The sequence below is a fragment of the Toxotes jaculatrix genome, chromosome 9, assembly GCF_017976425.1.
Source record: "Toxotes jaculatrix isolate fToxJac2 chromosome 9, fToxJac2.pri, whole genome shotgun sequence".
Taxonomy (NCBI): Eukaryota; Metazoa; Chordata; class Actinopteri; family Toxotidae; genus Toxotes; species Toxotes jaculatrix.
This window is the reverse complement of record NC_054402.1, coordinates 24,012,881-24,025,607: the sequence shown is the minus strand read 5'-3', so window position 1 is coordinate 24,025,607 and position 12,727 is coordinate 24,012,881. Positions and strand designations below refer to the sequence as shown.

At 41.5% G+C, this 12,727-nt stretch overlaps 1 protein-coding gene across 2 annotated transcripts in view; it reads left to right on the top strand.

Moving 5' to 3' along the window:
- The first annotated feature begins 101 nt into the window (after positions 1-101).
- The window catches only part of ubash3bb (ubiquitin associated and SH3 domain containing Bb), a 42,796-nt gene continuing 30,170 nt past the window's right edge, over positions 102-12,727 (top strand). Inside the window, exon 1 of one of the 2 annotated variants that reach the window (XM_041046833.1) lies at positions 102-401. In XM_041046833.1, the coding sequence (XP_040902767.1) occupies positions 274-401 (128 nt within the window). In that variant the 5' untranslated portion in view covers positions 102-273. The remainder of the gene's footprint in view (positions 402-12,727) is intronic. The other variant, XM_041046832.1, reaches the window with a different exon arrangement.

The window sequence follows — 12,727 nt, the reverse complement described above, 5'->3', positions numbered from 1 at the left end:
ACTGTTTTCCCTAAAGCTCATATATTGTGTAGTATTATACTGTGCTCTGTATTCTGCCTGTGTGTGCATCCAGTGATCTAATTTGCTGTTTCTTCCAGGGGGCGGAGTAGCAGGGCTGTGCCTGGCCGCACAGCGCTGCTCTCTGCTCTGCTCACTGTTGTTGCCGCTCACCCATCCACTCATGCGGACCCTGCTCAATCTGATGGACTAACCGGAGGTCTGGTGGCGGACTGTTTTGGGCTTGTAGCGGACCGGGGACTGACCCGCTGGACCATGGCTGCTAAAGACGACCTCTACAGTAAAATCCTCCCTCGGAGGCTCCGGCAGAACCGGCCGGGCTCAGTGAAATGTGGCTCCAGCCTTGATGTGCTGTTATCCATGGGCTTCCCCAGACCAAGGGCGTAAGTAGCCTGACCTAAACACCGTGTGTGTGTGTGTGTGTGTGTGTGTGTTTGTGTGTTTGTTGGGTGGAGGACTGGAAGGGTACATGCATGTCAGAGGTCTCAGGGAGACCCGACGGAGACACGGCCGGTGTCTGGGCAGAGAGTAACGGGCTTCTCTCGGGAGTTTGGTTTAGCGGACCGGTCAAACGCAGCATCCCTCCACACTCGCCGCTTCCCCGTTTCTGTTTGCACTGTGCGCAGCTAGCTGGTGTCCAGTGTCCACAACTGTCCACAGCTGGGGACACACAGCAGAGTAAAGTCTGATGTGGCAGAATTAGACACATTAAAGCAGCAGAATAAAGTCGGCTGTAATTGAAGGGAGCTTCTGAGCGAAGAGGCGAGCGGAGCTAAACACAATTAGCAAGACTGGAACAATTAAAGTGAACGGAAAAGTAACGTTAGCATCAAACAGAAGAAAAACACAAGCTGTTTCATTATATTTTACTTTTTCACTCTTTACCTAACTTTAAGTTGCAGCTCTGAGTAAAAACAAAACATGTCAAAGCTGTATTAGAAATACTATTTATTTAAATACATGTTTTATTTTAGTTATTTTCATTTTAGTCAAATCTACCATAAAAAGGAAACTTGTGTCAGGCATGTTCATGAGGAGCTGTCATACATGAACTATTCAGAAAACTGGAGTCAGGAGTCATGAAGGCATGACTGTGTGTGTGTGTGTGTGTGTGTGTGTGTGTGTGTGTGTGTTAGGGTGGGGTGGGGGGGGGATCACCCTGTGTCCTCTGCTGTTGCTGAATGGAGGGACTGTCTTTGACTTGGCCAGATCAGTGAGTTCATATCTGTCCTGTCGGCTAAAGGCTCTCACTGTAAACACAACACTACTGTCTACTGTCTGTCACCGGCCAGGGAAGCACAAGCAGCAGTTGACTCTGAGTTTACAAGCAGGGCCAGAACTCAGTTTGCAGGGTTTGTCATTTATCTCTGTTAGCCGGTCGTTAGTGATGTGTTCACACATTGTTTGGTTCCAATGCTGTTGCTCAGAAAAATTTAGAGGAGGAAAGGACAAATTGCTAAAGTCACATCAGTTAAAGAGCACTAGCCATGCTAGCACTACTAGACTAGAGACTGGATTTACAGGTCTGTGGTGTCAGACTGGTCCTCGGTTAATCAGTGTCCATAATGAAATGGATTCCTACTGAGTATAGGTTACTGATTGAATGGACACTGAGTCAGTGCAGTAAGACGTGATTCTGGGGCAGCACATAATAATAATAATAATAATAATAATAATAATAATAATAATAACAGCAGTAACACTGGATAGTGTCTGTAACATACTCACATCCACTGTGTAACTGTGTTTAATTTGTATGTTGTCAGGAAACTTGCTGATGTTGACTACGTAGCTTGCACAGAGGCTTTTTAAAGCTAAAGGGATTGAGTTTTTTTTTTGGGGGGGGGGGCCTGAAAACACAACACTGACTTAACCTAACAGGGTCGATACTGTAAACGTGTTAGGAAACGATTACACATCCAGCAGATATGGAGCAGCAATGACATTTATTCAGAGTGATGAAGTTCCATATTTACTCTTCTCTTTTCTCTGTGTTTCCTGAGGGAAATATCTGGCTCTTTAGCTGCTAAATGCTCCGCTGTGTTCACTGGTTAACTGCTAACTTGGTCTGCCGTTTGATGCAGGGCAGGTAGTGTACAGTGAGGACACCAGAGGTTTTCGCAGTGAACAGCTGCCTAACGTAGCCAGTGATGATGAGAGGGGAGTTTGTTATTATCCAAAATAGACCGAAAACCTTTGTACAGCTGAGCTGAACTGCAGTGAAGTTATAATTCTCTATGAGATGGTAACTATGAGTGACCTCTTTCATATTACACAGACATTACCCTCAGTTCCCTGTTATCATTTTTTTTTATTACTGCAGCTTTAAAGAAAAATCAGACCTGCAGAAGCAAGAATGTTATTTTTAATATAGCCATTAAACTTTGCTAACTTTTACCTATGCTTTTGTAACCATTAGTAATAAAACTCCAATTATACAATGACTAGGACAGAAACTAAAAATTATTTTTTATTATCGATCTGCTTATTATTTTCTCAGTTAATTGATGTAGTGAAAAGCATAAAATCTTGACATTTCCATAGTAAAGGAATCAGTGAATATTTGGCAGTTTTGCTTAAGAAATGACAAAAAAAAATGTTTCAGTGTTTTAAAAATACTAGTAAATAGTAGTCATTCATTTTCTGTCAGCTGATCAGCAAGTCAATCGTTGGACTCACTGCTGCAGCTGTAATAATGACACACCAATGACAAGGGTCATTCTGCCTGAAAATGTTTTACCGTTTAACTGTATTTTTCTTACTTTTTTAAATGAGGATCCTTTTCTTACCTTTGGTTGTTAAAAAGTGTACAGAGCAGGACATTTTACAATGCAAGAACTTGTAAGTCCTCTCTGACAGGCAATCTATGTAATGGAAACTGCTGTGTCTAAATTACCATAAATATTTCTTTGGCAGTTCCTTGTCACTGATCACCTGAAATATACACCAATACAGATACTTATACAATAAGATAATATTTGCAATTCTGTCCGTGTGTTTTGTGCTGCTGTGGCCATTACTGTATTGATTTTCCATGTTACTCACGCAGAATCAATACTTTATTTTTTCTTCTTCTTATTTTTTTTTCACCTGTGCTTCTTATTCTAAACAAACCTTAAATGTAAAAAACATCTCTTCCTGTGTACTAAAGGACTTTCCAAGGAATGACCTCTCTGACTCCAGCTGGTCAAAACAACAGATGGAAAAGCTTTAATAGCTCATCTATGGTACAATCAGTATGGTGTCACATCAATTAGTGAAAGTGTCCAAACCTATTCTTGTCCATATTATTTGAAGTCAGGGGGGGAAATCTCACAGGGTTTCTGTTTCTTTCAGTTCATATTGGGACTCTTTCCACCCCTTTCACCCAGACAGATGTCACACATCAAGAGTGTTTGTGTAAGTGTTTGCCAGTGTGTATGTCAGAGGAAGTGTGCTGTGGTTTGCTGAATGGACACAGCAGACGACGACAGGCCCCCAGGCAGGCAATTGCTGGCCTAGAACACACTCCCTCAGGGAAGCCGCAACGTCTTTTATATCAGCCCCGCTTGGCCTGGACACGGCCACTTATTAATTCCCTTTCTCTGTCTGTCTCCCTCTTTTTTCTGTCTAGTGGGTGACCCACTAAATTTCTTGACCATCTTCAGGTGTCCTGGTTCCGTTTTAAAAGGATTATTTATGTGTAGAAAGATTAAATTTATCTGCTGCTGTTAGTCAGGCCATTGTTTTGGTTTGGGGGCATCCCCCACATGGCTGTTCACACAATAAAGAGCAGTTACCCACAGGCTTTATATAACAGAGTTAAGTGATAACAGTGCTGGGGGATATGCAGAAATAAAAGCTGCACACACACACACACACACGCTCGCGAATTCCCAAAGGGTAGGGCTTAAGTTATTGACTGTGATGATTTTTTTTAAAAATCATTCTGTGTATTCTAGTGTGCCATTTAATATGACTGTCTGCTCAGACAAGAATGAATTCCAGAGAGTACTGAATAAAAATGTATATATCTTAGATGAAAATTTTTAATTTTATTGCAGCTGAAATGTCTCTTAATTAGTTAAATGTAAAATTCACATGAGAATTTTATCAAATCCCCAATCTTATGTCAAAGGAACACAGAATACTGATTAAAAAAATCCATCTTGCTATTATTAACATTACCATCATCATGGAACCAGGAAATGACTTCAGGTCTAGTGTACATCAACTCCAGGTTAAATCACTCTGAAAAAAAAAAATCGATTGCTCACATTATTCTTCTCTCTGGAGAGAAAAAAGCTTCCAGGAAGTCACAAGGTGCAGCTCTCTGACTTTGTAAATGACAGTCTTGTGCATGTCAGCTAAGTCTTAATGTAATGATCAATTATACATGAAACAAAGAGTCATACTTGTTTTTACAAGAATAGCCTGACCAGGCCACTTAAACGTCTCTGCACGCTGGCACAGGATGATGAGAGCGTGCATAATTGGGAACTAAAAAGATCAGTTAAAACCCCTTTTACACAGAAATTAGTCAGTATATTCAGGTTTTTTTTAACACAGGAAAACCAGTGTCATGTTCAACATCTCGAATGTGCCAGGAAACAGGGTTAGTAAGCAGCAGAAAGCACTATGGAGGCCAGTGACTGTGTTATGGTGTTTACTTTGTCTTTTACCTAAGTCTCTTCAAACTCAACACATGCAGTGTTGCATACAAAGAAAAAAAATCATCATTTCATGTTATTCCCTCACTGTAAAAAAACAAACAAAAAAATAAATGTTCCCTGCTGTTTACGCACCAATGTCCGTAAATTCGATGCGCGTCCTAGCATGTCCACCTAGGGTTCATGTTTTCATCAGTGTCGTGTTGGAGCTGGAGCCGATAAATATCCGCGTCTACTGCAGACAGAGGCCAGATGTTTGTGAGTGTTAGTGGGTTTTTTGTGTGGCATGAAAGGGGGCTATAGAATCAGAGCCAAGATTAAAAATTGTTTGCTCAGGAAGACATGACACGAGAAATCAGAATTTGCTCAAACATATTCTGGGTCCATGGGTAAAAATCCTGGCTAAACAATGCCAACATCTCTCTGTCTTCCATAAACCCTGCCGTGTTTTGGCAAGTTGATTTGGTTGAAGCTGTCCGTCTTAAAGACCCTGAAAACATATTTTGTCATTCAGCTTCAGTCCTGAGGAATGAGGTCCTCCAGGAGTACACTATTTTCTTCAAAAGTGCAGAAGCACAAGAAAAGTCCTAGATCCATTGTGGAGACATGGACATGTTATGGCAATAGAAGCATATTATCTGTGAACTTCTTACACCATGACACAGAAACTGTAATGTGTGCAGGACCTTTAGCAAAGCAGTGCATCTCCGTGTGTGTCTGCATAAGAGGTGGAGGTCAGGCCCAGCATTGAGTTGTGTGTAATCTCTGTTTTGGAATCGCTCACAGTCCGATGCACAGTCTCTGCAGTTCCACGCACAAAACGCAGGGAAATAGATTGGGAGCATAACCATGTGTTTCTGAGTTTATACAGTGATCCAAGAGCAGTATGCAATGTATGTCTAATGTATGTGCATGGACTGGTGTAGTTTTATGATGAAAGTTAAGTTTCAGCAAGGTAGATAGCTAGCTGAAAACGCTAACGCTCTGTCTGTCTTTAGCTAGCTAACCACACAGCTCCACTAATACTGATGATTAAATGTTTGCCAAGACGAAAAATAAATAAATAAAAAAAGAAACTTGGAGTGGAGATAAATTTATTTAACTAACAAAATTATTTATTGATGGATTCAGTTATATTTTGATTTGTCTGATAAACTTACATTTAGTCAGTTCTAGGTCTCCATAGTCGAATGAGTCAATAAGAAAAGAGTAAGTGCTTCAGAGATCTAAACTAAAGAGACTGATGGATGAGGAGTGACATCTTTTTATTGTCTCTCCACTCTGTCTCCACTCTGCATTCATTGAACCCACAGCTGTCTTGTTAGTGTGATGGGATCAGTACTTTGAGATATAAAGTTTGAGCTTAATAATTAAAGCTCCTTCTCTGTTTGAAACTGTGTCATCTTCTCTTGTACCCCCGATAGAGTCGACGATATCCAAAAGATGTTTCATAAGTATGCTTTATAGCACTTTAAAAGCTAAAATTGGACTGCATTTGCATTGCACTATATTGCATAGATGTACCAATCTAGTATTTACCCACTTAAAATTTTAGAAATCCAAAGGAAGACTTGTAACATACGTGATGGTTAATGGAGCCTTATTTTAGGTCAGCGCACAATTGTTTTCAGTTTATGAAGAAAGATTTCAGTTCCGATGGACACCCACGCACTTCCTCTATAGATAATGTGTTTTTGTACAATTAATATACTGGTCATAAATTTGTACAAGGTCACACCGAGAACCGTAAAGCACAGCTAATGTATCTTCTGGGCCTTAGAGGTACATTCGAAAACAGCATGACAGATGAACGTGCAACCTATTTGCATTTGCTGTGCTGTATTTACACTATGCCCTCTCAGCGCTGATTTGGCATATTTCCTACGGTTTCACAACAGCTGTTAACATAGGAAATGTACTTTTTGTGCAGCTCAGCTCAAGGTTTGCATATCCACTGATTTGAATGAGGAAAGGAAAATACAGAATGTGGGTTCGAGTCTGCTGCATCTATGAGAGCTGCATCCCGTATATCCCAGCTATGGGAACTCTCAAGTGCTGTGGAGTTGGTAGCTCTCATGAATTATTGAGTCACTCCCTTGTTTTTTTATCCCAGTATCTTTGAAATGCAGATGAATATGAGCTTTTTCGGACGATTTCCGCTCTGGCTTCACAAATTGGTTTCAGCTCTTTGGGACTACTTGAAGATGATTGTAAAATCAAAGCGATATACCTGTTATTACATTTGATGTGTCATCATTATATGTCTGCCTCAGTGGGGAGCCTCTAACAAGGTCATATAAATGTCATTAGTCTCCTTCCTGAAATAGGAGAGGTGCATCTGTGTCTAGATATAGCTGCCGTCGTTTGCTGGTGCACTTCCACTGCAGCTTGGTGATCATATCATGGTTCACTCGAAGCTCTGTCCGGAAGCAGGGAAACAGACAGCGCTATCAGATTATGGGACCATTGTCTCCACTCAAATATCTCACCATGGTGGTATGAAATTCAAGGTATTGCAACTGCCATGGTTCGGGCAGGTTTGCATTACAAATTTCCCACAAGCAAATGTTATTCCTAAAAAAAAAAAAAAAAAATTATAATTTGTTTAAAACACTTCTTCTGCTGCCTTATTTTGGAGGCAGGTTCTTGTGTGTAGTATTTTAGGCTCGGTTTCTGTCGGTCTTAAAGGTTCACAGTGAGCCACAGTATTCATCTTGCTCTTGTTCCTAGATGATTTCATTTGACTCCTGGAAGAGAGAGGCTCTGTGTCAATATCAGCCTGTGGCCTAAGGCACTGATGGAGAGATACTACATGCAGCAGCACACAGCACCAGTCAGTTTGCATCATAGTCTGAGCAATATACATTTTGGAGAGTTGATATTGATAAGGTCAGTAGGTTGCTAATATATTTGGTGTGAAGCAGATGATTTCTAGTATCTTTTGCCAGTATTTACTATCTTGCAATTTTAATGCCCTGTATGCCCAATATGAAATGATTTAGTCATTTTTGTGTCTCTAAAATATTTATAAATCATTATAAATAAACAGTATTTAGTAATGTTATTCTTTCAAGGGTAGTAATGTTCTGTTTCTGATGTGAAAGCAGCTTCTCAAGGCAGGATGAGGCAGCTACCACCAGCTGCTAGCAATGAAACTGTGTCTCTTCTTTATTTCTTTATTTCTTGATTTATATCAGCGTAGTGGTTTTATACTATATAAGGGTGAGATGAGCATCATGTAAAAAAAATTGTCAGCCATTTGTCTGTAAAATGGTCATTAACCCAGCCCTCTTTTTCATCAACACTTTTGCTTGGCTGAGGCTGATAAAGAAAAAACATTTATCTGCAAAATTCTTGTAATAAAACTTCTTGTTTCTTTCTTGTTTTTCTTGTTTTTTTCTCCTCAACAAATCCAAAAAGAACAAAACTGATTAGTTGTTTCTGTTGGCACAGCTATTCAAATGTAGCCCTCGACTTCTCAGGAAATATGCAGAGGCAAATGCAGATTAATGTGCAATGCCATCCACTGATGTTTTGCAAATATTAGGAGTTGGACGCATCAAGATAAAGTGTTGGTGGCGTTAATTCTCTAGCTGGGTGCCATTAAACCGTTGCAGAAGGAGATGGAAGTAATAGAGAGAAAAATGTGACATTTCTCTCCATCTCGTGTTATTGTGAGAGAGATCTCCTCATCACTCCACACAGATCTGATGTTTTCCGTCTCTTCACTGAAGCAGAGCTCTCACTTGACATTTAAGTCATATGCTTCTTGTACGCCATGATAATTCACTTAGTTTCCTATTGCATTTTGTTTTTATCAGTCCATCAACTTTTCAACCTCAGCCAAGCATACAGACTTTTTTTTTATAACACTTTGACGCCTTTCAAATTTCTGTTGTTTGCAGTTTTTTAGTGGATGGAAACACACTTTTAGAGAAACGACCAACATGACACATAGCTTTACTGAGTGTTTTACTCCACCGCCCTATGTACTGCCCCCAGTTCTGCAACAGAAAATGTTAGCAGTGCAGGGTTGAGTTATTGGGCGAAATCCATATTAACGCCCCTATCAGTGGTTATGCTGTTGGAGCTGACTGATGCTGGCCGGCTGCTGTCAGACTTTTAATAAATGGCCGATATCGGGCCCAGTGTATCTGTCTAATCTCAGTAAGCAGCTCCCAGAACAGCTGCCTGCCTACAGTTGCTGAGCTAGCAGCAGGTTTCGTTTAGACCTGGAGGCTGCTGGGATTGACAGCTGTCCTCTGTCTCCCTCTGCAAACCCCCCCCACCCAACAACCACAGCACTCCCAACACCAGTGTCACAGCGTTTTTTTCTGCTCAGCTCACAGTTGGTGTGTTACGGTTGAAATCGAAGGAGAGTTAGAGCACCTGAGTATTTATAACCGAACTTTTACCCAGGTAGGATCAGCCGACAGTACTGCTTCACAGTTTCAGGAGCTAAATAATGTGAGGCACCACAGTTAGCTCAGCTGTTTATGACAGCCAAGTGCAGCTGCCAGAGAAAACCTTGTTATAGCCTCACTATGAGGAAAAAAAGGTTCTTTCTGAATGTGCAGATGAACTGTAGTGTGCTGACGTCTGTCTCACACAGTGATCTGCATATCTGGTTCTTTTACAGCTTACCTACTGGTTGTGTCACAAGTACTTTGGTCAGATATGGTTTCAAGACCTATCTTTCAATTATTCAGATTAGGGGGGGACAGGCAGACATTTGATCAGCACAGCTATAGTTGCTCATAACTTTATCTTATCATAAGATGATACTTTCATTGTATAAGCACATTCATTATGATAGTTTACTCCTAATAAGGAACATTTGTTTTTATAGCAAGATGAATTGGTTTTTATTTAACACCAAGTTCTTGCATGTTGCGTGTAAACAGCTCCTGTGAAAGCAAACACTGTGGTACTTTTTCAAATCAAATATCTGTTTTTCTATCTAATTCTAACACCACCCAGGTTATTGACTGTTTCAGTGCTGGCATGACCTTGAATTCAGAGCCAAGTTAAACCTGCAGGGATTTCCCCAGATCTGAGAGCAGAACACCTCCTGATGGAGTAGTTTACTCCAGGACTGTACTGTATTCATGCAGCTTTGGGTTTCCCTTCATCTGATTGATGACAAATAACACTACCTTGACAGTTGTTTCCTATGTACAGCTCCTTACATTTGTGTCTTATTACAGTACAGTCTAGTGTGCGTAGTAATATCAGAATCTCACTATGTCTCACTCCAAGCATGAAGTAAAACCTCATTTGTGTCAATGAGTCATTGATAATTTAGGCATTGTGAGCAACACAGCAATTCTGCAAAGGTTAAACTAATCAAATTTAATATCAAGACAACAGTATCAGTTTTGGTCACAATGTTTTTAGCAGCTACTGTCCAATGCTGTGCTCTTAGGAAGCACGTACAGTAGCATTATTGATTAAATGCAGTGGTACTGTGAATGCATGGTGTGGTCTTCTTTCAAGACAAATTTCAGAAGGAGCATGTCACCTTATGATAATGTGATGATACAGAGATGCAGTATACGCAGGATATTATTGTCTTTGTAATCAAGATAAAATGTTTCATGGCCACTTCAGCTAAATAAATAATCAGTTCCAAACATTTGCTGTTTTGGTCTTGTGGGTGTTTTGACCTGGGTATTTTTACTCTGAGTTGTCTTTGCTGATGAGTGTTTGGACTCAGACTTGTCTCGCCTCGTGGGTGTTTTGACATGGACTGGTCTTGTGGGTGTTATGACTTGGACTTTTGTTTTGACGCAGACATGTCTTGGTCTGTTTCCAATGTAATGCTCTTTTTTTCAATGCGTGATAATCCCAGTTATAGCAAATCATGCAACATTCAAGCAGATAAATGTTGTTTCTGAAGCCCCGTACTCAGTGACTGATGTTATATCACAGCTGACTGTCACTGTGAACAACACGAACACAGCAGTGTGAAGAATAGTCTCAGCCTTGACCTTCTCTTGAGCCCACTTCAACCTGGCTGTGCTCTTATATGTGTGGGGATTGTGTGAGACAGAAAGTTCGTTTGATGTGATGGTTATGATGCAGTTTATTAAATATTTATTGTGGAAGTGTTAAAAACTGGTTGTGTGTAGGAAGAATGTTCAACAGGTTTCTCCACCCAGCCTGAAAATATCAGCATAAGACAGCAGCTGTCTGCGCCTGCAGTCAAGTTCTCTCCAAAGAATCAGTATCAGCCTGCAGACCATCATTATTCAAACCCTGCTGCGTTGCCCCTGCTCATGAACCGACTCCATGCTCTCCTGCACATTTTAAAAAATTCATTCTCTCTTTCTCAGTTTTTTAAGTCCTACTGTTCAAGCTCAAATTCATAAACCATGCAGCTACTGCCTGGTGGGAAGAGTGCAGACTACATCTGCTCTGTTTATTTGCAAAATAAGAATGAAATCAGGCTGTTTTCTTTCACTGCACTGCTTAGTCCAGGTAGAATATAGGAATGTGTCCTTGTCTCATGCTCCTTCTGTGACTGTTCCTTCTGCCTCTCGCACTAAGGAAGGTGAGAATAAGAAGGATGGTGGCGTGCAGGGTTGAAGCGACTTCTCCGGATCTGGGCGTTCGTCTGCATGAGTGCTCGTGTGCATCTGCGTCTCTTAATTTGTCGTGTGCACACAGAGACAGCTCCAGGTCATGCTGCACATGAGATACCCCCCCACCCCCACCAACCTTAGACCCCCACCACTTTGCATATCAGTCCAGCCGGTCCACTGATGGTGCAGTATCCTCTGCCCTGCACCTGATCCCAGCCCACGTGGAAAACAAGGGGACTCATGTTAGAATGTTGTTCACAGACTTCAGCTCAGACTACACTGTTGGAGTCACTTCCAGCCACATTGTCAAGTTCACTGATGACACGACAGTAGTGGGTCTCATCAGGAACCATGATGAAACACAGTGTAAAAGAGGAGGGGGAGCAGGGGGCTGTGCGGTGCAAAGACGTGGGGAGGACTGATGCTCATCGACTTCAGAGACCAGAGTGAGCGCCGCTCACTGACCATCAAAGGAACTGCCGTCGAGAGAGTCAGTAGCACAAAGTCCCTGGGGAGCCCACATTGTGGACAACCTGACCTGGTCCACCAGCACCACAGCTTTCACCAAGAAGGCCCCGCAATGCCTCTGCGTCCTGCGGAGCCTGAGGAAGGCGAACACCCTCCACCCACCCGTCATGACCACGCATACAGAGGCACCATTGTGAGCATTGTGGCGACTTGTGTCACTGCCTGATACGGGAACTGCAAAGTCTCAGGCCACAGGTCCCTGCAGAGAATAGTGAACACCGTGGAAAGGATCATAGGTGTCTCTGTGCACTACAAAGCCTGGTGTGTCTCAAAGGCTGCTAACATAGTAGCTGACCCCTTACACTCCTCCCACCACCTCACAATTCCAACACACACACACACACACACACTGAACAGCATCAGACACTTTCTTTCTATGGGGCTGATTCTGCACTGTTCCCTCGCTGCTATTCTCTGTACTCTGTCATCATACTGTATATATACTAAATTATTATATTTACTTATTATCATCCCTACATGGCACACAGAGTCGACCCCATCGTGTAAATCGTTCTTGTTTATTGGAAACACCACAGAAATGTACAGTAGAGTATGCAGGAAGGATTATTACTGCTCTTAAACCTGTTCAGGACCAACACAATGTGTGTATCTGTGATCCTAACTGACCTTTGGTGGTGTCTCGTCTGTCCTGTATGTTGCACTACAGAGAACGATATTTTTCTCCCATGTATGTTGAGTGTGTCCTGTGGATGTAACAATGCAGATCTTGAATGCAGAATCTCTCTCTTCAATACACACACACACACACACACACATACACAAGCACACTCAACTAATCTGTGAACACAGTTACTGTTTTTTATTTTGGTTTTGTAAAGGAGGGCACTACAGGGTTGAAAGGATCAGGAACTAAAGTAGATTTTATGTGGCATTTAATCTCTTGCCAAATTTGATTTGTGTGTGTGTGTGTGTGTGTGTGTGTGTGTG